This window comes from Trifolium pratense, linkage group LG1 (assembly GCF_020283565.1).
Source record: "Trifolium pratense cultivar HEN17-A07 linkage group LG1, ARS_RC_1.1, whole genome shotgun sequence".
NCBI classification, from domain to species: domain Eukaryota; kingdom Viridiplantae; phylum Streptophyta; class Magnoliopsida; order Fabales; family Fabaceae; genus Trifolium; species Trifolium pratense.
The window spans coordinates 26,774,208-26,799,812 of NC_060059.1; the positions used below are offsets into that span (position 1 = coordinate 26,774,208).

General features: G+C 33.0%; 2 protein-coding genes and 1 long non-coding RNA gene across 9 annotated transcripts; all 3 read left to right on the forward strand.

Moving 5' to 3' along the window:
* Positions 1-1,520: 1,520 nt before the first annotated feature.
* Positions 1,521-16,933, forward strand: LOC123902255 (UPF0481 protein At3g47200-like). Of its 5 annotated transcripts, none has more exons than XM_045951936.1 (3): positions 1,521-2,323; positions 15,780-15,806; positions 16,095-16,933. In XM_045951936.1, exons 1-3 carry the CDS (start codon positions 1,601-1,603, stop codon positions 16,701-16,703), a joined length of 1,359 nt encoding a protein of 452 aa, XP_045807892.1. In that variant the 5' UTR covers positions 1,521-1,600; the 3' UTR covers positions 16,704-16,933. The 5 variants fall into 5 exon arrangements, with proteins under 5 accessions (XP_045807892.1, XP_045807893.1, XP_045807890.1 ...); XM_045951934.1 differs by having other exon boundaries at positions 1,524-2,252; positions 15,676-15,806; XM_045951935.1 differs by having other exon boundaries at positions 1,524-2,238; positions 15,662-15,806.
* LOC123902256 lies at positions 5,804-8,529 on the forward strand. Of its 3 annotated transcripts, none has more exons than XR_006807524.1 (4): positions 5,804-6,248; positions 7,776-7,854; positions 8,023-8,099; positions 8,278-8,529. It is a non-coding gene; the product is annotated as an uncharacterized LOC123902256 (long non-coding RNA). The 3 variants fall into 3 exon arrangements; XR_006807523.1 differs by lacking the exon at positions 5,804-6,248 and adding an exon at positions 6,878-6,945 and having other exon boundaries at positions 7,800-7,854; XR_006807522.1 differs by lacking the exon at positions 5,804-6,248 and having other exon boundaries at positions 7,261-7,854.
* Positions 16,934-19,056: 2,123 nt separating the features above from the next.
* On the forward strand, positions 19,057-21,191 carry LOC123902259. The gene is made up of 2 exons (XM_045951940.1): positions 19,057-20,010; positions 21,072-21,191. Exons 1-2 carry the CDS (start codon positions 19,168-19,170, stop codon positions 21,078-21,080), a joined length of 852 nt encoding a protein of 283 aa, XP_045807896.1. The 5' UTR covers positions 19,057-19,167; the 3' UTR covers positions 21,081-21,191.
* The last annotated feature ends 4,414 nt before the right edge of the window (positions 21,192-25,605 follow it).

Sequence of the window (25,605 nt, forward strand, 5' to 3'; positions counted from 1 at the left end):
AAAAGGGGACCGGCGGGTTTACATTTGCTCATCCCTCGAATGACCGAACGATGGTCGTGCGCTTTGCCTTCCGGTTGTTTGTCTTCCGCAAATAAAATTAATAAATAAAATTGGAGTAAAAAGGGGACCGACGGGTTTACATCCGCTTATCCCTCAAATGATCGAACACTAAGCTAGACAAACTAATATTAATCCTATTTTCGAAATCTCATCCTATTTGGTATGTTAAATGGTTTCAAGATGTTATACACTGAAATCATTAGTATTGTTAAATGGTTTTATATAATCATTAGTATTGTTAAGCCATTAATATTGACTATGAGGGTAAAATAGATTTTTGAAATCCTTAATATTGGTTAAATGGTTTCAAGATGTTATACACTGAAATCATTATTATTGTTAAATGGTTTTAAATAATGATTATTACTGAAATCATAAATATGGTTTAATGGTTTTGATAGTCTTCTATATGAAACCAAAATAATTGTCTAATGGTTTTGTTTCTTGCGTTGTAAAATGAATTTCTACCTTTGTCTAGCTTTTTCAAAAGGAGAATGTTAACTTGTGCCCTTAAGGGCACATGTTAAGGAGATAAATGTGGAAAATATTTATTGAACTTGTGGTGTATTCAATTCTATAAACATTAAATGTTTTCTATCATTAAATGCTATATTTCTATTTTTAGGTAGCTTAACATGTGCCCTTAGGGCACAAGTTAACCTTGTGTAATGGTTTCTGATAAAATAAAAGATAAATGAAATTATTATTAAGAATTGATATACTATTAAGAAACCATTTTCGATCACTAATCTCGAACTTGGCGATGAATGATGATTCCCGTGATGTTGTTGTGTGGCTGACGATGGTGATGAGCTCTGTGATGGCGATGAATGATGATTTCGGTGACGGTGATGATGATGATGATTTTTGTGATGGTGATGATGATGATTTCTGTGATGGTGTATGACGAAATGCGATGGGGTGTACGAAGCAATTATGTTTGGGGCGGGGGGTGTATGACGAAATGAGCTGGGGTGTACGAAACAATTATGTTGGGGACTTGGGTGTTGGAAGCAAATGAGCTGGGATGTAGGAAGCAAGCTTATGCACGATGCATAAGTTTGACTTATGCACCATAACCAAATCCCCTGATAATTCATAATTCGGCCGTGAGATAAATAAAATCTCACAAAAAATTGTTTTCATAAAAAATTAAACTTAGATTCTCTTGAATGATTCTTCAATTTTATACTACTTTTATTAACACACACAATGAAAAGCAAAATACTTATTTCATGAATTTTATTTTACTTGTCCATCAAGTAAAACATTATTAGTAAAGACAATTAGGATAAAACTCTATTCAATTGGAGGCATAAGAGTTTTTCAAAATTTCTTCCAAGCATATTTACTTATCTTGTAAACCAGGTAAAGATAATCAACAAATGAGATACTTAAGGTTAATCAGAAGTAAGAAAACACTATACTACACTAAGCCCATATATATATATATATATAAATAACATTTTGGTGTACATATTAAATATATTAACTTTGCAAAACCAATATCCCTCAACCATTATATATATCATATTTAATAATGGCATCCCAAATTACCCTTGAACAGAACTTTATGAAGCTACAAAACTCAAAGCCAGCACCCCATAGTTCACGACCAAAGATACAAAGGGTGGCAGAATATCTCCGAACAAGAGAAAATTTCGAGAAACATTACACACCCAAGTTGGTGTCAATAGGTCCAATCCATCATGGAAATGAAAATTTGAAGTTAGGAGAAAAATACAAGCTTATGTGGGCAGCACAATACATCAAAAATGGTAGACTCGATCCACATAATCTACACAAAAAGATTGCAGATAACATTGTCGAACTAAAAGGTCTTTTTGCAGACGATGTTTTAGCTTTAACCGGTACTAGAGAGTCTCTAGAAGGCTTCACTAGCCTTGAAGAAAAGTTGTCGTGGATGTTGTTCGTGGATGGATGTTCTCCGCTGCATATCTTGGAGCATGCCGATCTTAGAAAACCAGAAGCTATGAATATTAAGGTTGATCAACTTATTCTTGTAATGATGGATGTAATTTTGTTGGAGAATCAACTTCCATATCCTGTACTGAAACTGTTGTGGAAAAATGACAATGAAGCTGAATTGAAAGAAACCATGAAGGAATTCCTCAAATTTCATCATTGGGACACAGCAGACAATAGGCAGATATGGAGGTCACGCATTCAAGGTCATTGGTTATCAATACAGAATGAGTCTGTATCAGAGTCACCCGTTCATCTTCTTGATCTTCAGCGTAAAATCTTCTTCACTAAATCTTCTTCTAAGGTACAAATTAATTACTATATATATTAGTACTTTTCTCCCATTACAAGTGTCCACCAGCTTAATTATTAGAAAAAGTTATAAATAATGTACTTCCGTTCTTACCATAAGATAAATTGAAGAATTGAAAGAAGAGAAAATAATTTTTTTTTTTAAAGCGACTCATAATTTGGTACGGAGGGAGTATATATAGTTTTGAAATTTTGTCTTATTATTATTATTATTATTATTATTATTATTATTATTATAAGATGATCACTGTTAGAATCTAAAATAAAGACTGAATTGAAAGTAAAATTGCTTTCATTATTGAATTGAATGAATACAATGTGCATCTAATGATCTATATATACATGAACTAGGATCTATGCTAAGCTAAGCTACTCTAGCTATACAATAACTTGTTCTACAAGTTAGTTACAATCTCTTGATCTACATCTTGTGTTAGCTTGCATTATGTGCTTCATAATTATTACTTAACAATCACATCCATGTTTGATCAAAACTTAGACTGAAGCTAACAAGAAGAATCAAGGTACAAATTCAAGGGAACCGGTGACATATAGGAACATACAAGATCTAAAAGCTGCGGGAATAAAACTTGAGCCAAGTGCGACACGAAGACCAACAGATATAGATTTCTTCGATGGTTGGTTCGCTGCAAAACTGACTCTTTCTGAAATGGTTGCGGACGAAAGCACAATCGCTATCTTTCTCAACTTGACAGCATACGAGATGTGTCCTGATTTTGAGAATGATTATGGGGTATGTTCTTTTGTAGCTTTCATCGACTCACTCATCGACTGTCCTGAAGATGTGAGGGAATTGAGATCGAAAGGGATTTTGCACCATTGCCTTTCTAGTGACGAGGAAGTTGCAAATATTTTTAATCTCATAGGTAAGGACTTGGTAGATAACACAGAAATATATTTTGACGTTCGTGATAAAATAAACAAGCATTGCTGCAATAAATACAAGACTCTGATTGGGCTTGGTATTAACACCTATTTCAACAATCCTTGGGCGTGTATTGCTTTCCTAGCCGCCTTTATCGCATTGATTCTCACTTTTGTTCAAACATGGTTTACCATTTACCCGGCTAACAAATAATAAAGGTGGTTTCTTATGGCTATGTTGTTTCTGTACAATTAAAAATTATGAAATAAAAGTATGTCCACGCTTAATTGCATATATGGTCCTTATGTTTATTTTAAGTGTAAGAATAATAGGCCTTGCCTTTTCATTACATTGTGATAGGTTATATACAAAGAGAGCTTCCTATACAATCATGACTCATCAAATACAATTATTGACTAATCAAATATAATTATTACTAATCAAATATAATTATTGCTAATCAAATACAATAATAGTCTAATACACCCCCGTAGTCGAAACTGGAGGTTGATGAATGTTGAGACTATCACGAAAATCTTCAAAGAGTTGCAATGGAAGTCCTTTGGTAAATATGTCAGCAATCTGGTAACGAGAGGGAACATGCAAGACTCGTACTTGGCCGCGAGCAACTTTTTCACGCACAAAATGTATATCCATCTCGATGTGTTTGGTGCGTTGATGTTGAACTGGGTTGCCGGATAAATAAACTGCCCTCACATTATCACAATAGACTAGAGTTGCTGTTGTAACTGGACAATATAGTTCTAATAGTAAGTTTCTGATCCAACAAGATTCAGACACTACATTAGCTACTCCGCGGTACTCGGCTTCTACACTAGACCGAGAAAGAGTGTGTTGGCGTTTGGGAGACCATGAAATCAAATTGTCCCCAAGATAAACACAATAGCCAGAGGTGGATCGTCTAGTGTCTGGGCAACCAGCCCAATCCACATCGGTGTAAGATACCAATTTTCTAACAGAGGAGGGATATAAGTGAAGGCCAAAATCAAGAGTGTCGTGAATATACCGAATGATACGCTTTAGAGCTGACATATGTTGCGTTTTAGGGTCATGCATGAATAAGCACACTTGTAAAAGTTAAATATTGCAATGCACCGGCAAGACTTCGATACTCGGTTGGGTCATGATATGGATTCCCAGAAGAGCCACTGTGTTTTGCCTTAGTGTCGACTGGTGTAGGTGATGACTTGCAAGAGGACATGCCTGCTCGTTCTATAATTTCCTCTACATATTTCTTTTGAGACAAAAAAAGACCACTTGTATGTTTAGTGACAGAAATTCCCAAAAAATAATCAAAGGACCCAAATCCTTCATGGCAAATTCAGAGCTAAGTTGAGACATAATAGAGTCACGAAGAGTATCAGAGGAAGCAATAAGAATTATGTCATCCACATATAGAAGGATATAAGAAGTATCATTACCGTGATGATAAATGAATAAAGAGTGATCAGAAATACTATGAGAGAACCCCAATTTGGCAACATAGTCAGTGAATCTTTGGTACCAGGCACGAGGAGCTTGTTTGAGACCATAAAGTGATTTCTTGAGAAGACAGACATGCTCAGGATACTGCGGATTACGAAATCCAGGAGGTTGGTGCATATACACGGTTTCGTCAAGATTTCCATGCAAAAAGGCATTCTTGACATCTAGTTGATGAAGACACCATGACTTGGATAATGCAATGCTGAGTACCATGCGAATAGTGGCCGGTTTGACGACAGGGCTGAAAGTTTCACCACAATAGACACCTGATTGTTGATTAGCACCATTACCTACAAGCCGAGCTTTGTATCGCTCAAAAGAACCATCAGATTTCTTTTTGTGCCTGAAAATCCACAAACTTCGAATAACATTAGCATTAGAGGGACGAGGAACTAATTCCCACGTCTTATTTTCAATAAGAGCATCATATTCGTCTTTCATGGCCATTTTACAATTATGATCATTTAATGCATCAATGGGATTTGTAGGCAAAGGAGAGATAGATTGGTGGGTTGATGTATGTAGGTTGAAAAGTTTACGGGGTTTGAAAATGCCATGTTGTGCTCGGGTTGTCATTTGAGGTGAGTGAGGTGCAGGAGGGGAAAAGGATGTTTGAGTAGAAGGAGAGGAGGTGGTAGGTGTTGTTTGTGTAGATGAGGTCGTTGTTTGAGTCGTGGGTGTAGGTTGTTGGGATGAGGAGGTTATTGAGGGGGAAAAAGTTGTTTGATTCGTGGTTTGAGGCACTAGTAGAAAAATGACTTTTGGTTTAGAGATTCCACTACTGGTATGTGAATACCAGTAGTGAAATACATTTGACCAAAGGATTCCACTACTGATATTTTAATACCGGTAGTGAAAAGTTCATAGACAACGGATTTCACTACTGGTTTTATTAAATCAGTAGTGAAAAGTAGACACGGTGGCAATGTTGTAATTACATTAAAATTTGTTTTAATTGGATTTCACTACCGTTTTGGTATTCACCCGTAGTGGAATCCCTATTAGTGTTCATTAATTAATTAATTTGATTCATTCCTCATTCTTTCATTCTTATCGTTCCCAATTCTTCTCCTACGCGAACGCGAGAACGTACACCACCGTCGTCCCTAATTTCTTCATTCTTCATTCTCATTCTTCATCGTTCCCAAATTTCTTCCCAGTTTCTTCCCTAATTTCTTCCCAATTTCTCCCAAATCACAATCACAAGTTCTTCGTTTTCACCTAAAACTGTTCAAATTACTCGTTCAATCTTCAGATTCAAACTCGCGTGTGAGTAACGAAAGCACAAGATTCAGATTTTTCGTTCGATCTTCGTTTGATCTTCCTTCAGATTCAACCTTCTTCTTACCCTAAGTTATTCAATCTTCGTCTTCACCCTAAGATTAAGATTCGAATTCGTTCGTTTCAATCTAAGCTTCAGATTCAAACAACTCGTTTGTTCAAAGTAAGCTTCAAATTCTCCTCAAATTCTTCAATTAACCTTCAAAATCAACTTCAGGTTCAGTTTCTCACTTCGTTACTGTTGAATTTTTTACTTATTGTTCCAATTTTTTCATCATATGGTAGATTAATAAATTGGTAATTAGGTATATGAAAGTTATCTATTCATTTGTTATATGTTTTGATTGAGTATGAAGAATTAGGCATTTAAAATTTATGGGAATTAGGTATTTGAAATTTATACACTTTTTGTTGTATGTTTTGATTGAGTATAAAGAATTAGGTATTTCAAGCTTCTTATATGAACAGAGCTAATATTTGACAATATTCCATTAGCATCATCTAAAAGAATAAAATGATTAATTCCGTTAGTACCGAGCTTCTCAGTATCGCAGTAAATAGGCCTTAAATTCCTTTTCCAATTATCTAGCATCTAAGTTGGCTGTGGTGAACATATCTTAGTTGGGTGTGGTGAACATATTTGTTTCAAATAACTTATTTGGCCATTCTACAAGTCACTTAGTAGAGCACCCCTGTGGGTGTTGCAGTAAGGTTCTTTGTCTCAAAATATTTTCATAACCCTTGATGAATCTATCAATATATGGAGTCCCTAAAACATAACTTTATTCTGGTACGATGTAATAAGGTTCTTGCTTTCATTGATCCTATTTTTTTGTGATTGAGCATGTACGATGCAGCTGTGTTGACATCTCTGATGACAGTGTCCTATCGGTCAATTCAATCACAAATTTCTTGTATGTTTTCTCGATCAATCGCTTCCACTTTCTATATTTCATTTGTTTAAGTTATGTTGTTCTTGTATTTTAATAGTCCTGACTTGTGACTATGATCCATTTGAAATCTTTAGCATGATTAATTATCAATACAATAGTTTCAATTGTTGCAAATTTTATATAGTTTCAAATTAGATGTTATTGAAGGGATGATTTGGTTGAGTTAGTCATTTTACATAGAGAACCCTGAAAATTTTGGTCATTTGTGTGCTTGTTATGTTTTGAGTTGTTTAACTAAATTTTGAAAATCATTGCTCTCATCCATGTTGTTGCTTATTGGCTTATGTTGGTAGATTATCTAAAGGCAGGTTAGTGACCGTACAAACCACAATGTGACCTTAGCTTACCTATAGGCTCTATAGCTATTGAAGGAAAACATTTAACCTGGTTTTGTTACTTTTGGAAATGCTTCAAGTTTTAATGTTTTTTCTTCTTTTTTTTTCTTTTTTGTGATAGTGTTATTAAATTGGAATCGAACTAGTGTTTGAGTTGTGTGCTTGGTTTGTTTAGTTAGGAAATTTTATTCACTACATGATTGCTTTTGTTTCTGGTTTTGTTGTCGGATTCACTGCTGTTTGGCACATGGCTTTGGTTACCCTTGTTGTTCCTATGATTGTTGTGGTTGAATGCATTCATACAACCCATACAACTACTTTGGCCAAGCTCTCTAGTAAGAGCCAAGAACCTCTTTCTCAAGCTAGCAACATTGTTGAACACGTACAGAATAAGAATAACACGTTGTTTCTCTTCAAAGTTATTAATTTAATAAAGCCATTGGGTGATTTTGTTAGGGAATTTTATTGTTGATATTGCAGACGGTTGTGCAAATCTGAGTCCCAAGCACTACAAGATTACTCTGAAGTAGAACAGGTATGCATATTTTTAAGACGATTTAATTTATTTTGGAGTTGTGCATACAATCATTATCATACTAAACTTGTAGTTTTGGCAAATAGGCATCTTTAGTATCCACTTTGTGTGTATAGTGAAAATCTTATGCCTGATGCCTTGGACTAATTCAAAGTGAAAATCTTGCAGTAGTAAAGTGAAAGGCTTCTTGTTTATTCTACAACATCTATCTGGCATGGCTGGTAGTTGCTAGTTCTTTGTATCAGGTAACCTTTAGCTTTAAGCTTTTTGTTATTTGAGGTGTAAGGTGAAAGGCTTATGTTACTGTTTTTTTAGTCTTGTATTTGCTTTGGCTAAGTTTCTTCTTGAAATTTTTTTTTTCGACAATCCTTCTTGAATCAATTGAAATGTTTATATTTTGAGGTGTTTTTGTGATGCTTTCAGGGATGATATAGTCAAATGAGCAGGAAAAAGAACTGGTACGCCAGTTATTTATTAGGATATAGTCTTGTCGCAACAATTGCTTCGTCTTTGGCATAGCTTCAGATTCCTGCATTTCAGCTAATGCATCAGCAAAATTGATAAGCAAACATTCCTGATAGAACCTGCAAAATTGATTAAGTGCTAGTCTAATATGTTGGAATTCTAATATGTTGGAATTCCTGCATTTTATATTTATGGATTTTCAACTTGGCCTATTTTAGTTCCAGGTATAGGATTGATGTTGAGGTCTGTGATGGCAATGATTCAGCCAAGGAACTTCGCCTATGACAATCATGCAACTCTTCTGGAACACGATGATAGAGTCATGATGGCTGCTTGTGATGCATTTTGTTCCGTTCTCAAATAGCAAATTCGATGAAAGAGCTGCAGAGCGATCAATTGACTTCATGATTGGATGGTTAGTAGCTCACAAGCTCTCAGCACAATGGTTCAAGAATTTTCTTAAGAGACCTTAGACTTTCTAATATTTATATGTATGTATCTTGTTACGATAAGTAATGTAACGAGATTTATAAAAGAATCATATATGAAGTAGTTACATGTGATTGTCTGTTTGGAATTAGACTTGAAATTAATTAGTGATAATGTTAAGTATTGACTTTTAATGTGTTGAATGTAACTTTGGGGTCTGTGATGAAATTTGGTCTTAAACATGTTACAAAACTACACCACTACTAATATGCAGGCACAGGAAGCTACAAAAAAACGAAAAAAAATAAAATAAAACTAACATACCACTACTGATATTTATAACAATCAGTAGTGAAAACTACACATACCACTACGGGTAAAAGTAATGACCCGTAGTGGAATCCTCAATTCTTAAAAAAAAAACTGGAAACCATACATACCACTACGGGTATGCGTAAATACCCGTAGTGGAATCCCCAATTCTTAAAAAAAAAAAAAATGGAAACCATACATACCACTACGGATATTGTAAATACTCGCAGTGGAATCTCATACATACCACTACGGGTATTTGTAAAAACCGACGTGGAATCCCCATAATTTTAAATAATAATTACAGAAGAAACTACACATACCACGACGGGTATAAAAATACCCGACGTGGAAAGTGTGCACTTACAACGTCGACTGCATTTACAACTGGCCGCGGCCAGTAGTGGAAAGTCTGTTTGACCAGTAGTTGTATCTCCTTTCTGCACTAGTGAGGGGGAGGAGTTTGTTGTGTTGCTGATGATGGTGGTTGAGTGATTGTTATGTTGGGAGATGAGGTTGGTGGAGATGTTGTGTACACTTGTGTGGTAAGAAATGGGTTTATGCCGTCATCTAAGAAGTTATAGTTAGTTGTTGTAGGAGCATTCATGGTGGAAAAGAGAAACGTATTTTCCTGAAAAATAACATGCCGAGAGATAATGATTTTTCGACTTGACAATTCGTAACACTTATAACCTCTATGATTAGATGGATATCCTAGAAAGACACATGGTGTAGACCGAGGTTGGAGTTTATTCCTAGTGGTGGACGGAACTAAGGGATAACAAAGACACCCAAAGACTCGGAGGTATGAATAAGACGGGTCTTTTTGGTAGAGAATTTTGGTGGGTGATTGGAGACTGAGTTTCTTATTTGGAAGTATGTTGTGTAGGTAAGTGGCCATTTGAAGAGCATGGTGCCAAAAAACTGGTGGAATAGAAGCATGGGCAAGGAGGGTTCGGATTATGTTATTGATCGTACGAATTTTTCTTTCGGCTTTTCCATTTTGAGGGGAGGTGTGAGGACACGAGAATCTAAAAGACATTCCATTTAGTTCACAAAACTTATGAAAGTGAGCATTATCATATTCCTTGCCATTGTCACATTGAAAACATTTTATTTCACGCTCAAACTGTGTTGTAATGTAAGCACGAAATTGTAAAAATATAGAATGTACTTGTGATTTGTTTGAAATTGGAAAAGTCCATAAAAAATCAGTAAAATCATCAAGAAATAACACATAGTAACGATGTCCTCCGGAACTTAATACTGGAGAGGTCCAAAGATCGCTATGAACGATGTCAAAGACATATAAGTATATGACAATGAATTATAAAAAGGCAATTTTGTTTGTTTCCCAAGTGCACAAGAGTGACAAAAGAAATCATTTCGAAACTTATTACATAGCAAAATTTTGTTTCGATGAAGAGAATTTAAAATAGGAGCTCCTGGATGTCCTAAACGACTATGCCATAACTCGGTAGATGAAGCGGCAAAGGCGGATGGTGGTAATGATGTTGTGTTTGGTCTTGTAGGAATAGGGTAAAGGTCACCGGAACTATTACATCTCATTAAAAGGGTTCCTGTTTGAAAATCCTTCACAGAAAAACCAAAAGGATCGAATTCAACAGATACATCATTATCAATTGTAAATTTTCTAACAGAAACAAGATTTTTTATGAGTTTCGGTGCATGCAAAACATTGTTTAAGGTTAAGGAATTGGGTGAAGATGCATGTCCACAACCTATAACTGGAATATGATGACCATTCCCAACAGTAATATTATTACTCATATTAAAATTGGACGTGAGATTACCTCTATTGTCCGTCATATGAGAAGTTGCTCCGCTGTCCATATACCATTGATCATCGGTAGGAGAGATGGAGGAAGTATGCATAGCAGCCTGACCGTTCATATGAGGTGGAGTTGCCCATGACTGCCATGGATATGCCCACTGCTGCTGTCTCGGATAAGCGGGAGCGGTCCACAAAGGTTGGTGACAAGGAAATTGAGTCTGCTGATAAGGAGACTGAGACCAATGATATTGCTGAGATTGAGAACGACGTCTTCTACGACTATTGCTTCTACCATTGCCACGATTGCTACCACTGATGTTGTGGTTGTTGAAAGAGGAGAAGGGAGATGAATGTTCGGTTGCCATGATAATTGTAGTAATAGAGGATACGTGAAACCAATATGATTGTTTTTATTTTTTTTTATTTAAATAAAAACAATGATTTTGAAGGACAAAATTAAATACGTGATAGAATGGAGTTGGTGTCTAATATAGATGATGATGATGTTGTTTTCTAGGTGGAGATTAAAGAAGAGGGATATATGGTCAAAGAATGGGATGCAACTTTGTTGAATAGAAATATTATAAAAACATATGTTGCACACAGACAAGTCGGTGGCTGTGAATCAAGAAAAGGTTAGCATTGGCTTTTGAGAAGAAAGAAGGATTAAAAGCTGCAACCGGTCGAGAAGGATGAAGGCTGATGGCGGGAGATGCTTACTGATATCATGTAAGAATAATAGGCCTTGCCTTTTCATTACATTGTGATAGGTTATATACAAAGAGAGTTTCCTATACAATCATGACTCATCAAATACAATTATTGACTAATCAAATATAATTATTACTAATCAAATATAATTATAGTCTAATATTAAGTTTTAATTTGGTCTCTTACGATAAAAAAATATCAAAGTTGGTCATTTTAATTAAATTTTTGTTTAAATCGTCTCCGTTGCTTTTAGATTTGCTTACACAGACAACTTAAGAGGATTATGTGAAAATTTTTTAAAAAATTAACTCAAAATTTAACGAAAATGACAAACTTATGTTGACATCAATAACATAAGAGACTAACTTGAAATCTTTTAAACATGACCAAATTCAAATCTATAATAAACATAAGAGACGTAAACTATATAGATATATTCTTAACCCAAAGTACCCAAAGGATGAAATTTTGACGGGTCATATATAAAGTATATATTGACTTGGGTTAAAGTATTACTATTTATGTTTCAAACCGAGAAACTCATATAGTTATATTATATACAGATTACAACATAAAGTAGGGATGTGGATTGCCTACGGTAAAAATATCACGTAGTTAGCCGCTGTTTTAAATCTCGACTGTTGATATTTAATCAGACGGCTGTAATTATGCAGCACAAATTTCTATGATTTTTTACAGTTCAAGATCTCAACACTCATTTTAGATCGGACGGTCCTGATCAATTACTGCGTGAAACTGTGTAATAATGGACAGCAGGAAATTTGTTTCCTGGGTAACTAATCGAAAAATAATAAGTGTATATTTGTATTAATACTAGTAATCGGACCCGTGCAGACAAATAGCTTATATATTTAAATAATGACATAAGAATTTTTAAATATAACAATTTGACAAATGTTAAAAAAAAAACTATATTGTTACCAAGATATTTCACCCATTTGCATGACCATCAGTGATGTTTATCTCCAAAAACCTTTCGGCTTGAACGCCTTCTTCAAGAATAAAATTCATCTGGTACAAAATATGGGATAAATATACTAATTATATGATAGAATATTGGGTGTCAAGCTACATTGTTATAGTATATTGATGTTATAGTACTTGATGTTAAGCTACAATATTTTTGGGTGTTTAGTTATCGAATGACAGAAGTACTGAAAATACGGTTATGGTAAACCCCTGCATTTTTGGGAGTCGGGTTCAGAAATTATCCTAAACATACAGTGCAAAACAAAATAAAATTGTAGACAGCAGGAAAACTGTGTAATAATGGACAGCAGGAAATCTGTTTCCTGGGTAACTAATCGAAAAATAATAAGTGTATATTTGCATTAAGATTTGCAAAAGTATACTTGAAATAATTTGAAACACAAACAGGAACCATTTTTGTTAAACATTTGCAAACATTAACTTGAAATAATATACTACTTTTGTAAACTTAAATTTGAAAGTAAGTTTAATGCAACGTGGTTTATGTCTAAATGTTTTTTCTAAAATTAAGTTTAACCAAGTTCAGCGCCAATCACCACTGAACCAACTAACGATTGGTATGAAATTTGGTATATTTGTAAAGGGGAAAATAACATATTTAACCCTTAAATGAAGAGTTTAATGGAGATGCACTAAAAATATAAAATAGTTTTACATGATTATCCAATAAAAAAAACTATCAATTTGCCATGTCATACAAAAACAATGGGGTGAAATTAAGTGACTGACGAAAAACATGGTTGATATTGGCTGACAGTGTAAACTTATAAGTGCATATTCCTTTTTCTCTAAATTTATGAATTTAATTTATATGCACCGCAATGTAAAGTTATTTTACATATGCGCCCAATAATATATTGACATATCATGTATTGTGTTTATAAACACATACGTATCACATTCATTAAATGATGTGACGATACATCATTGAATGTTTGCGTAAAATAATTTGTGCATAGAAATTATTCTCCTAAATTTATACTCATGTCAAACTAAAAAGTCCTAAATTGTATCCAAAAAATAAATAAATAAAAACTCCTAAATTTATACTCATGTCAAACTAAAAAACTATTCGGATTTATACTTATGTCAAACTAAAAAACTTTTCGGTACATATTTTTTTTAGAAAGAGTGATGAAACCATATTTAGTAGTCAATCCATGTGCACAGCCCTTTGAAATTAAAATGAACATAGTTGAATCACTTAACATAGTTTTTGTTATACCTTATAATATTAACAACCAATAGTTAACAAAATTGAATCACTATATATGGAACTGCTGTGAATTACATATCCTAAATGCATAGTCAACTAAGTAAATCTTGTATGAAAATCTGACATGTCAAAAAAAAGGTATTTTTCCTATCTTGTTCCGCCTTAAAAGGGATTGACTCAATTTCGCCAAGACTTTTAATATAATCTATGATTAACTTTCTTGGAAGGATCACATAACAATGCATCAAGATGTAGTTAAATGTGTACATAGTCTACATCAAGCTCCCTGAAACTTTTAAACTAAGTTAACTGAAAACGGAGAGCTTCATTGAATTTAGGCTTAACTACACATTTAGTCCATTATCTTTATTTTAAGTTTTAATTTGGTCACTTACATTTAAAAAGTATCAATTTGGACCCTTAAGTGAAAGTTGCATAAGAGAAATGCTGCTTGGGCACAAAATAAAGGAGAATAAGAGGTGTGGAATAGTAAAAGTCCTAGACTTTTTCTTTTTTTTGTTAACAAAAGTCGCAGCTTTACCAGACATCTTCCTTGCTCAAATTGCAATGGTAGTAGGAAAGTTTTTGAAGAGGAAGAAGAGGAATTGAGAAGATGCATTCATTGTAATGAGAATGGCTTGATAAGATGCCCTGGCTGCTGCTCATGATTATTGGTATTATTAGTTGATTTAATTTAGTGATTTGTTGATTAATCTGTCATAATAAGTTTTGATGCCAATTATAACTTCTTTGGATTAAGCTTTTTAGTTCTATAATCTATACTACTTTTTTTTTTTGGTATTAACCCTCTGGTTCCTAAGAGGAAGAGGTCTGGTAATCAAGAGTTCGGCCGCGAGGTACGTAAAGTGTGACAGAGAATTTTTTTCATTAGAAATCGAATTCAGATTGTCCCAAACTAGAACAGTAAAAGCAAAATACTTTTTTCATGAATTTTATTTTCCTTGTCCATCAAGTAAAACTTTAGTAAAGACAATATGGATAAGACTATTAAAGTGGAGGCATAAAATCTTTTTCAAAATTTTTTCCTAGTATATTTACTTATCTTGGAAACCAGGTAAAGATAATCAACAAATGAGATACTTAAGGTTAATCAGAAGTAAGAAAACACTGTACTACACTAAGCCTATATAAATCACATTTTGGTGTACATATCATGTATATTAACTTTGCAAAACCAATATCCCTAACCTAACTATTATATCATATTGAATGATGGCCTCCCAAATTACCCTTGAACAGAAATTTAAGAAGCTACTAAACTCAAAGCCAGCACCCCAAAATTCACGACCAAAGATACAAAGGGTGGCAGAATATCTCCGAAAAAGAGAAAATTTAGAAAAGCATTACACACCCAAGTTGGTGTCAATAGGTCCAATCCATCATGAAAATGCAAATCTAAACTTAGGAGAGAAGTACAAGCTTATGTGGGCTGCACAATACATCGAAAACACTAAACTCAATCCACAAAATCTACACAAAAAGATTGCTGATAAAATTGTCGAACTAAAAGGTCATTTTGCAGACGATGTTTTAGCTTTAACCGGTACCAAAGAGTCTCTAGAAGGCTTCACTAGCCTTGAAGAAAAGTTGTCGTGGATGTTGTTCGTGGATGGATGTTCTCTGCTGCATATCTTGGAGCATGCCGATCTAAGAAAACCAGAACCTATGCATATTAAGGTTGATCAACTGGTTCTTGTGATGGTGGATACACTTTTGTTAGAGAATCAACTTCCATATCTTGTACTGAAACTGTTGTGGAAAAATGACAACGAAGCTGAATTGAAAGAAACCATGAAGGAATTCCTCAAATGTCATCATTGGGCCACACCAGAAAAGAAGACTTGGAGGTCACGCATTCAAGGTCATTTTGAGGTTCATAACCAAAAGAAAGAACAACATAGGATATCAATACAGAATGAGACAGAGACAGACGTACCTACTCATCTTCTTGATCTTCAGCGTAAAATCATCCTCACTAAATCTTCTTCCAAGGTACAAATTAATTAATTATTAGTATAAGCTACTATATGTATGCATAATATATACACCCTCAGTTCATTTTTAAAGAAACAACTCATTTTTTAGGTTCATTGCATATTTGATGCATCTGATGTCCATTATAGACCAGATACATTAGTTACTCAGTGAACCTAAAAAGTCAATGTTTCTTATAAAAAAGATCAGAGGTGGTATTTATAATGGGGCATAGGTAGTATAATTTTGAAATTTTGTCTTATTATTATCATAAGATGATCAAATCCATGTCTGATCAAAACTTAGACTAAGGGCGATGAAGCTAACAACGAGAATCAAAGTCAGAAAAATTCAGAAGAACTGATGACATACAGGAACATACAAGATCTAAGAGCTGCAGGAATAAAACTTAAGTCAAGTGAGACACGAAGGCCAACAGACATAGGTTTCTCCGAGGGTTGGCTCGCTGCAAAATTGACTCTTCCTGAAATTGTTGTGGACGACACCACAAAATCTACTTTTCTCAACTTAATAGCGTATGAGATGTGTCCTGATTTTGAGAACGACTATGGAATATGTTCTTTTGCAGCTTTCATGGACTCACTGATCGACCATCCTGAAGATGTGAAGGAATTAAGATCAAAAGGGATTTTGCTCAATTCCCTTGGTAGTGATGAGGAAGTTGCAGATCTTTTCAATGTCATAAGTACGGATTTGGTGCCTAATCCATTAACATATTTTGAAGTTAGAGCAAAAATACACAAGCATTACTGCAATAAATGCAAGACATGGATAGCATTGGGTATTCACACCTATTTCAACAATCCTTGGGCCTTCATTGCCTTTTTAGCTGCCTTTATCGCATTGGCTCTCACTTTTATTCAAACATGGTTTGCCATTAACCCAGCATCCTAATAAAGGTGGTTTGTTATGGCAATATTGTTTTTGTATAATTAAATTATGAAATAAAAATAGGTCTAGTGACTCAGAGAATGTTGGTAATGTAACATGCATAATAATTGTCTTCTTATAAGGCAGCTGGTGTGGTGTGCTTCACTTCTCTATGGATTGTATTGAATTTATTTTATCATCATTTTTTTTTGGATTAAGGCACTGTTTGGTAAGTTCAATAAGCTAGCTTATAGCTTATTGAACTAGCTTATAAGTTTGTTTGAAAAAAATGTGAAATGTTTGGTAACGAGCTTCTCTAACTAGCTTATAGCGTTTTTTGAGATGTTATTTCAAGTAGCGTATGAGCTTATAGCTTATAGCTTTTTCATTTTATTCCATATTTACCCTCATTATTAATTTTATTTTTTTTTAAAAAATTATAATAACTACCCACTAACACTTACCAAAAAAAAAAAAACTACCCACTAATCATGTATTTTTATGTCATTTTGTACTTACAACAGCTAAATTTGCCAATCACTTTAATTTTATTCTACTAGCTTTTCAGCTATAAACTACCGGCCATCTGCTATCAGCTATAAGCTAGCTTTTCAGCTATAAGATAGCTTATCAGCTATCAGCTAGCTTATTTTTACCAAACAGAGCCTAAATTGGTGTGTCCCTTCTTTATTCTTGTCTATGACTATATTAGAATTTATGAGGCCTATACTCAACCACTAAAGCTAGCTTAAAAGTCGAGATTTGCACTACACTTATAAAGGCTGTGCCATATCTCTAGCCAATGTGGGACTTTTAACAGACTATTTTATAGTGAAGAGTGTCTTTTTCTTTGTGTCCAATTTATTTTTTGTAGATGTGTGTGTATTTGAATTTACTTCAAATTCATCTATAAAGTACACCCATGACAAAACGTGCTATCTTGAAATGTTATATTTAGAGTTAAGGTTATATTCATCTAAGATACTCTTTTCACCCTTCTTTTTTGCTCAAAATAAATTGCTGAAAAATTATATTTAGAGGTGATGAATAATTATCCATGAAATATTAGTTTGCACATGTAAAGATGAAACAATTAAGAGAAAAATCTTGACACACATAAGACTTTATTTAAAATTTAATCTAGAGGTAGCTCAAACATTGAGTAAGGAAAAGAGAATTCTCAACATACATCATTGAGTTTGAAACTCTTAACAAATATCACATCGAATGTGAAACAATTATCACCCGATTTTATAATATTGAGTTAGCCCCAATATTTAATTCCAAAACAAATTGATGGGTGTAAGAAGAGCTTAGCTTACGTTTGTCTAACACCAACCGTATCATTTCTATTCCAAAACAAATATCTTTGTTGTTTTTTTTTTTTGACAATAGCATCTTAATTTGATGTTTGTTCCTCTTAATTGTAATTAAAATAAAAGAAGAAGCAAAATCACAATACAATCTTTCATGTTATCAAGTTGAGCGTTAAAGTCTCATACAAAGGTACACATGCAACTTCCCCAATACCAATTTTTTTTTTTGACAATCCCCATTTATACATTTTTTACGCAATAGATAGGCACTTGTATGTTTTTTTGCTAACGACTTATAACAAAAAAAGGCGCTGCCAAAAATCAAACAAGGATATTTTTGGCTTTTTGAAATTAAACACATTTCTCTCTTTTCTATTTTTCTTCACTTTCTCTTAAATCAACCAACATGGTAACTCTAACTCTACTCTCTTCTCAAACTCTTTCTCAATTCATTCTTTCTTCACAATTTCTTCTCGGAACCAAATATACCCTTATAGATTAAAATGTCAAAAATACCGATGTATCAAATGTGTGTAAAAAAAGCTGTGTTAACTTAACATTTATGTTCGTTAAAAAAAAAAAACTTTACATTTATGTTTTTTAAAAATGAATTATTATTTTTTTGAAAGGTAAAAATGTTTTATTTAAAATCTATTAATTGTAAAATGGTCAAAAATCATAGATTTTAAAATGGTTCAGATGGAGTTAGAGTAGGATGGACGGGGGTGATGGTATTTGATGCATTTGCTTTTGTTTGACTTTCGGGAAGATTTTTTGTTATTGTTCTAGGTTGTTGTTTTAATTGTTCTCGTATGGATGCTTTCAAGGGATTTTAGGGCTTGCTATTGGTGTTGTTGGAATTCTTCCTTCGTGAAAATTTTTGTATGAGTTAGTTTTACGGATTATGCTCGTCGTGCGCGAGCTCTATTGTATTATTAATAAAATTTAGCCCTTTTTGTTTTAAAAAATGACAGACACATCATGATATAAATTTATCCAAAACAGAGGGTATGATAGAATTCACACCTTGTGGTTGTCATTTATTTTATTATCTACAATTTATGGCTCAATTCTTCACATATATCTCACATCATATCACCAATAGCAATTCTACTTATCATTCTCCATAGACACCAACACCACCCATACACAACTATCTTCAATATTGTTGAATGATGGCATCACACACTACCCTTGAAGAAAAATTTGATGAGCTACAAAAAGCAGAGGAAACACCCCAAATTTCAGCACCAAAGATACAAAAAGTGCCAGAGTATCTCAGAAACAGAACAGAATTTAAGAAGTATTATTTACCCAGGTTGATGTCAATAGGTCCTATCCATCATGGCAATGCAAATCTCAAGTTAGGAGAGAAGTACAAGCTTATGTGGGCAGCACAATACATCAAAAAATATACCAGCAAAATTGCACTGGATCTACACAAAAAAATTTTAGATAAAATTGATGAATTGAAGGGTCTTTTTGCCGAGGATGTTTTAACTGCTACCGGAGAGTCTCTAAAAGGCTTCCGTAGCCTTGACGAAAAGTTGTCATGGATTTTGTTCATAGATGGATGTTCTCTGCTGTATTTCTTGGCGGCAATGAATGCCGACGATAATCCAGAGGAAATTTTGAATATTATGCATGCTCAACTATTTCCTGTGATGATGGATGTACTTTTGTTGGAGAATCAACTTCCTTATCTTGTACTGAAGCTGTTGTGGGAAAAAGATGATCAGCATGAATTGATACATATCATGAATAATTTCCTCGAATATACTCATTGGACACCAGAAAATGAGACTAAATCTGATAATTCGGTCACACCAGATAATAACATGACTTTGAGTTCAGTCAGGTCACGCATTCAAACTTGTTTTTCGGTTCTGAACAAAAAGAAAGAAGAAGAAGAACAACAACAACAACATAGTGTATCAATACCGAATGAGTCTGAGTTACCAACTCATCTTCTTGATCTTCAGCGTAAAATCATCCTCTCCAAATCTTCTTCCAAGGTACAAATTAATTACTAGTACTAGTATAAACTACTGCTGCTGACACTATATTTTAAAAACATCAATTTTTTATCTCCGGCCCAACCAGCAACCAGAGCTGTATGCATTATATGGACAGAAAGTAAACGTCTGGGATCATTTAATACAACGGTATGAATGTGATACCAAGGCAAACCCATAAAATACCTCTTATAAGTTTTGGTTCCTCAATAAAAATAGGTCTAGTGACTCCGAGAATGTTGGTAATGTAACATGCATAATAATTGTCTTCTTATAAGGCAGCTGGTGTGGTGTGCTTCACTTCTCTATGGATTGTATTGAATTTTTTTTTTATCATCATTTTTTTTTGGATTAAATCGGTGTGTCCCTTCTTTATTCTTGTCTATCGACTATATTAGAATTTATGAGGCCTATACTCAACCACTAAAACTAGCTTGAGAGTTGAGGTTTGCACTATACTTATAAGGAAAATTCTATGGTACATTCCTTAGTTAGAATGTTTTGATACATTCCTAATCTGACCAATAAGGATGCAGTGTTGACTAACTTTAAATTATATGGTACAAACAACATATATGGTACTTACCATGTACCTTTATATTTATTAATATTTCAACTAAGTCCTTAACATATTAAAAGTTACAAAATTACCCCAATATTTAAATTATTTTTAATTTTAATTGTGATTGTAAATCAATTAAAACAAAATTACAACTAAAATTAAATCAAAAATCAACAACTTCATCGTTATATTTTTTTGAAGCAAACTTCGTCATTTTCCTTTTCCTGAACTTATGTTCATCATCAACAAAAATAATATATTTTAGTTTATTATGACATAATAGATCTGGATCTAACAAACATGCTACTTCATCAACAAATCAAATGCAACAATTTTGTTGATGTTGGGGTAACTGCTAAGTTGTTTTCAAGTTTTTGGAAAATATGATTTTAGGTTTTTTGTTTTAGACCATTTGAATCAAAATTAAATTCATAAATGTATTGTAAACGATTTTTGTGATGCTTCTGGGTAATTAATTATTATTTTCGAAATGAAACAGCCGGGTTAATGCTTGGGATCACGGGTCTGGAACCGGGTCGGAGTGACCTGGCGGGAGATTGAAGATGATGTTAAGTATTTCTATCAATCCTAATTGTATATATACAACATACCGCAAACTTTAACAATATGTATTGTCATGGCCCAGCGGTTTGCCTCTTTGTAAATTGCTACCATATCATGGGTTTGAGTCCTTACTGCAGCATTTTTTGAATTAATTTTTTTTAAATAGCCTTCAAACAACAGAAAAAGTAAAAACAAAATCACAACAAGGGTTCCGAACCCAAGACCATTAGAAACTTGGCAAATAACTCAAACACTTGGCTATAATCACCTTTGTGAAATTTTAAACGCTAGACGTATATATATCTGTTTTTATGTGTTATTATCATTTTAATAATATAATTATATGAATTAAAGTTGTGAAGGAATTATATGAACTAATTTTTTTTACGCATATGTAATTTAAATTTTTAGACGCATGAATTAAAGTTTTTTTTTATTTCATGAGTGGGAATCGAATCCATAATCTATAGCGTACTATCTAAACCCCTCACCACTAGACCAAACCTAGTGACTTACGCATGAATTAAAGTTAATTGCTTAATGTTTATGCAATTTAATTATCTATTTACATCTAATACAATAAAATCAATTACTACCAAATTTACTAATTTATCCTTATTAGTTTTAACCATGTTTTTATATTGTAATTTTACTAAAAAAATATTTTTAACAAAATATAGAAAGTATATAAGAGCATCTCCAATGGTGACACCGCTTTGGGTATCATACATCTACAATGTCATGTAATATTTATGCAACTTATACATATTTTGCTCCAATGGTGATACCACTTTTTGAGTATCATACATTAATAACAAGTGGTCCCTTCTATATATATTTTTTATTGTATAAATAAAAATAAAAATAATTTAATTTAATAAATACTTATATAAATAAGTTAATAATTAAATATAATAAGAAATACATGACAATAAATAAATAAAAAGTGAAAAACGCATAAATATGACGGGAAATATATAATGAAAAATATAATAATTAATTTTTGTTATTATACTAGGATCTATTTGATAGAAAACAAATAAAATATAACTTGAGAACAAAACAAATAAAAATTGTGTAATATCTATTCTATTCTATTCTATACATATAATAAATAGGATACATGATATTGGTATGAATTTTTCATTATCCTAATTTTACCCTTTAATAATTGTTATTTTTTTATTAAAAAAAAAAGAAAAGAAGGGAAAGTAACTATAATAAGCAGATTTTTTATCTATACATCTATAAATCTATATCTATACATATAATAAATAGGATATATGAATTTTTCATTATCTCAATTTTACCGTTTAATCACTACAAGAAAATTGTCACTTTGCGACACTTGCATTGCGACCATTTGACTAGAACCGTTGCAATGTGCTTAATTTTGAAATTTTGCAACGGTGCATGCGACGGTTTTGTCAACTGTTGTAATGTTTTGGCTTAATTTGGGAATTCTGCGACAGTTAAGTGAACCGTTGCAATGTTTTGGCTTTTGTAACAAAGAAAAAAAAAACACGATTTATCAAACCCTTCATTCTCTCTCTTCACTCACGAAAATCTATACTCTCTCTCTATCTTCACTCTCGCAACTCACAAGCCTTCATTCTCAAAACCCTAATCGAATCCCTCTCACTCTCACGAAAATCATTCTTGAACCCTAATCTGTAAGCTTATTCTCGAATCCCTCTCACTCTCATGAAGCCTTAAGAACCCTAATCTGTAAGAAGAAGAAGAAGCATGCTTTGTTCCCGTGAGAAGAAGAAACATAAAGGTATTCATCGAAATTTTCACAGATTCTTCATTTGTATTTCGATTTTCATCTTTTCTATCGTTTTTCTATCCTCTCATTTTCGATTTTCAACTTTTTCCTTTCGAAGTAAACAGGGTATATGGAGAGATCGAATAGTATGGAGAAAGTGAAACGAAGCTTAGATTGTAATGGTTCTAGGGTGTGATTTTTATTTTTGAAAAGTTTTGATTTTTTTGAGGTTTTGGATGTGTACACTGCGAAATTTTTATTTTTTGTTATCTGGGTTGTTGCATGTGTTGGAAAAGATAGGATTTTGATTGTTAACTTAATTTGTTTTATAGATTGTGTACTTGTGTGTTGGAATAGAGATTTTTGTATGTTAATTTTGTTTGTTTTTCTTTGTTTTATGGATTATGGATTTGAGGTGCATGTGGATATACATGTCATAAGTTACAGCCAAGTCAGACAGGTGCAACCATTAAAACTAATCAAAATCATGATTAAAAATAACTCAACAAAATTAAGCACAAAAGGATAATGTTATATAACAGAAAAACAACAAATAAGCACTCTCATGAGTAAAAAATGCATAACAATTAACCTCCTACCTAAGGTATGAAAGTTAAAAGTAGTTTGAGATCCTAAAATAAGATTACAAAATCAGTGGGTACAAGTTGCAAAATCAGTGCCATTAACCTATTAGGTGTGAAATTACGCATACCAATACTGCATTTGCTTATTTAAATTTTAAACTTGTATGAAAGCATGAGCATATGACATACCAGAGAAGAAACTCGCATATCTAATCCTTGTCTATCCTTTGCCTCATTCAAAAAAGAAACCACATGCCTTCTTACCTCTGTAAAGAGTTTGAATTTTGTAGTAACTATATATCTAATTAATGGCAGTGATTCAAATCTAAATTACATTGACACACTAAATCAATGAGTAACGAGATATATACCTGAACAAGTTTGTACAAAACTGGGTTGGAAATCTGCTTAGGTGAAAACAAAGAAACTTGAAAAGGAGATCTTGCCACCACTAATACTACTCGATTTAGATGAATCAAACCCACTAATACTATTCGATTTTCTTACTCGATTTGTTTAAAATCTTATGAGTTTAATAAAATTTTCTAGAAACAATGGATCTTGAGATTGAAATTTTGAGTTTGAAAACTTATGGGTTTAAGATTTTCTGGTATATACACAAGGTGTTCTTCATTTGGCCGTGTTTTGATTTTGTATTTTGTTTTTACTTAAGGTTTTGATTTATTTAGATTATTATAATTATAATTATGATATAATCTATATTTAATATTAACTTAATTAGGGACTGATATGTAATAAATAAAAGTTTCATAGAATTTACCATAGACATGCGCTGATGTGAAATTAATTGAGATTCTATTGGTCAATTAAAAGAAATGTACTAAAACAGTCAAAAATAAGAATGCACCATAGAAACTCCCTACTTATAAAGGCTATGCCATATCTTTATCCAATGTGGGACTTCTAACAGACTATTTTATAGTGAAGAGTGTCTTTTTCTTTGTGTCCAATTTATTTTTTGTAGATGTGTGTGTATTTGAATTTACTTCAAATTCATCTATAAAGTACACCCGTGACAAAACGTGCTATCTTGAAAGGTTATATTTAGAGTTAAGGTTATATTCATCTAAGACACTCTTTTCACCCTTCTTTTTTGCTCAAAATAAATTGCTGAAAAATTATATTTAGAGGTGATGAATAATTATCCATGAAATATTAGTTTGCACATGTAAAGACGAAACAATTAAGAGAAAAATCTTGACACACATAAGACTTTATTTAAAATGTAATCTAGAGGTAGCTCTAACATTGAGCAACGAAAAGAGAATTCTCAACATACATCATTGAGTTTGAAACTCTTACCAAATATCACATCGAATGTGAAATGATATGAAACATAACTTTATAAATATAAACAATTCTCACTTTATAAACGAATTTTATAATATTGAGTTAGCCCAACTTTTAATTCTAAAACAAATTGATGGGTGTAAGAAGAGCTTAGCTTACATTTGTCTAACACCAACCGTATGATTTATATTCCAGACGATAGCATCTTTGATGTTAGTGTTGGGAAAAACCGGCATAGAGAAAATAAAAGAACGCAATCAACAACACAAGAATATAACGTGGAAACTCCAAATCGGAGAAAAAAACCACGGTCGTTGTCAAAACCGACAACCAAAGAATAAACACTATGTGAAAATTGTTATAACACATAGACTACCTTCAACCTTCCCTTGGCCCCAATACACTCACACTCTCCAAAGCAAATACCTAACTACATCTCTCAACCCTCTAATACAAGAGTACAAGAGAAAAACAAAGAAGTCAGATATAAGCTTAAAGTGCTACTGACTGGTGCAATTATAAACAAAGAACATAGGTCCATTATATAGCTTTGATTTCCTCCTTGCTTCACAATTCTAAGCGATGTGGGACTTTCAATAGCTATTTTTTAACCTCCTTCTTTTTCTTCATTAGCAATGTGGGACTTACATTGCAATCAATCCCAACAATCTCCACCTTGATTGTAATGGTCTTCAATCTTCATTGTCTATACCAACAATCATTGTCTTCACCGACAATCATAATTCTCATTGTCTATACCAACAAATTAAATTATCATACTCCACCATAAAGAGTACACTCCACTT

Coding starts and splice junctions, on each gene's coding strand:
- LOC123902259 (XM_045951940.1), top strand. CDS start 19,168: ATGATGGCATCACACACTACCCTTGAAGAAAAATTTGATGAGCTACAA.
- LOC123902255 (XM_045951934.1), top strand. CDS start 1,601: ATGGCATCCCAAATTACCCTTGAACAGAACTTTATGAAGCTACAAAAC. Junction 2,253..15,675: donor ATGGAGGTCACGCATTCAAG/GTCATTGGTTAT, acceptor CACGCATTCAAG/GTCATTTTGAGGTTCATAAC. Junction 15,807..16,094: donor TCACTAAATCTTCTTCCAAG/GTACAAATTAAT, acceptor ATCAAAACTTAG/ACTAAGGGCGATGAAGCTAA.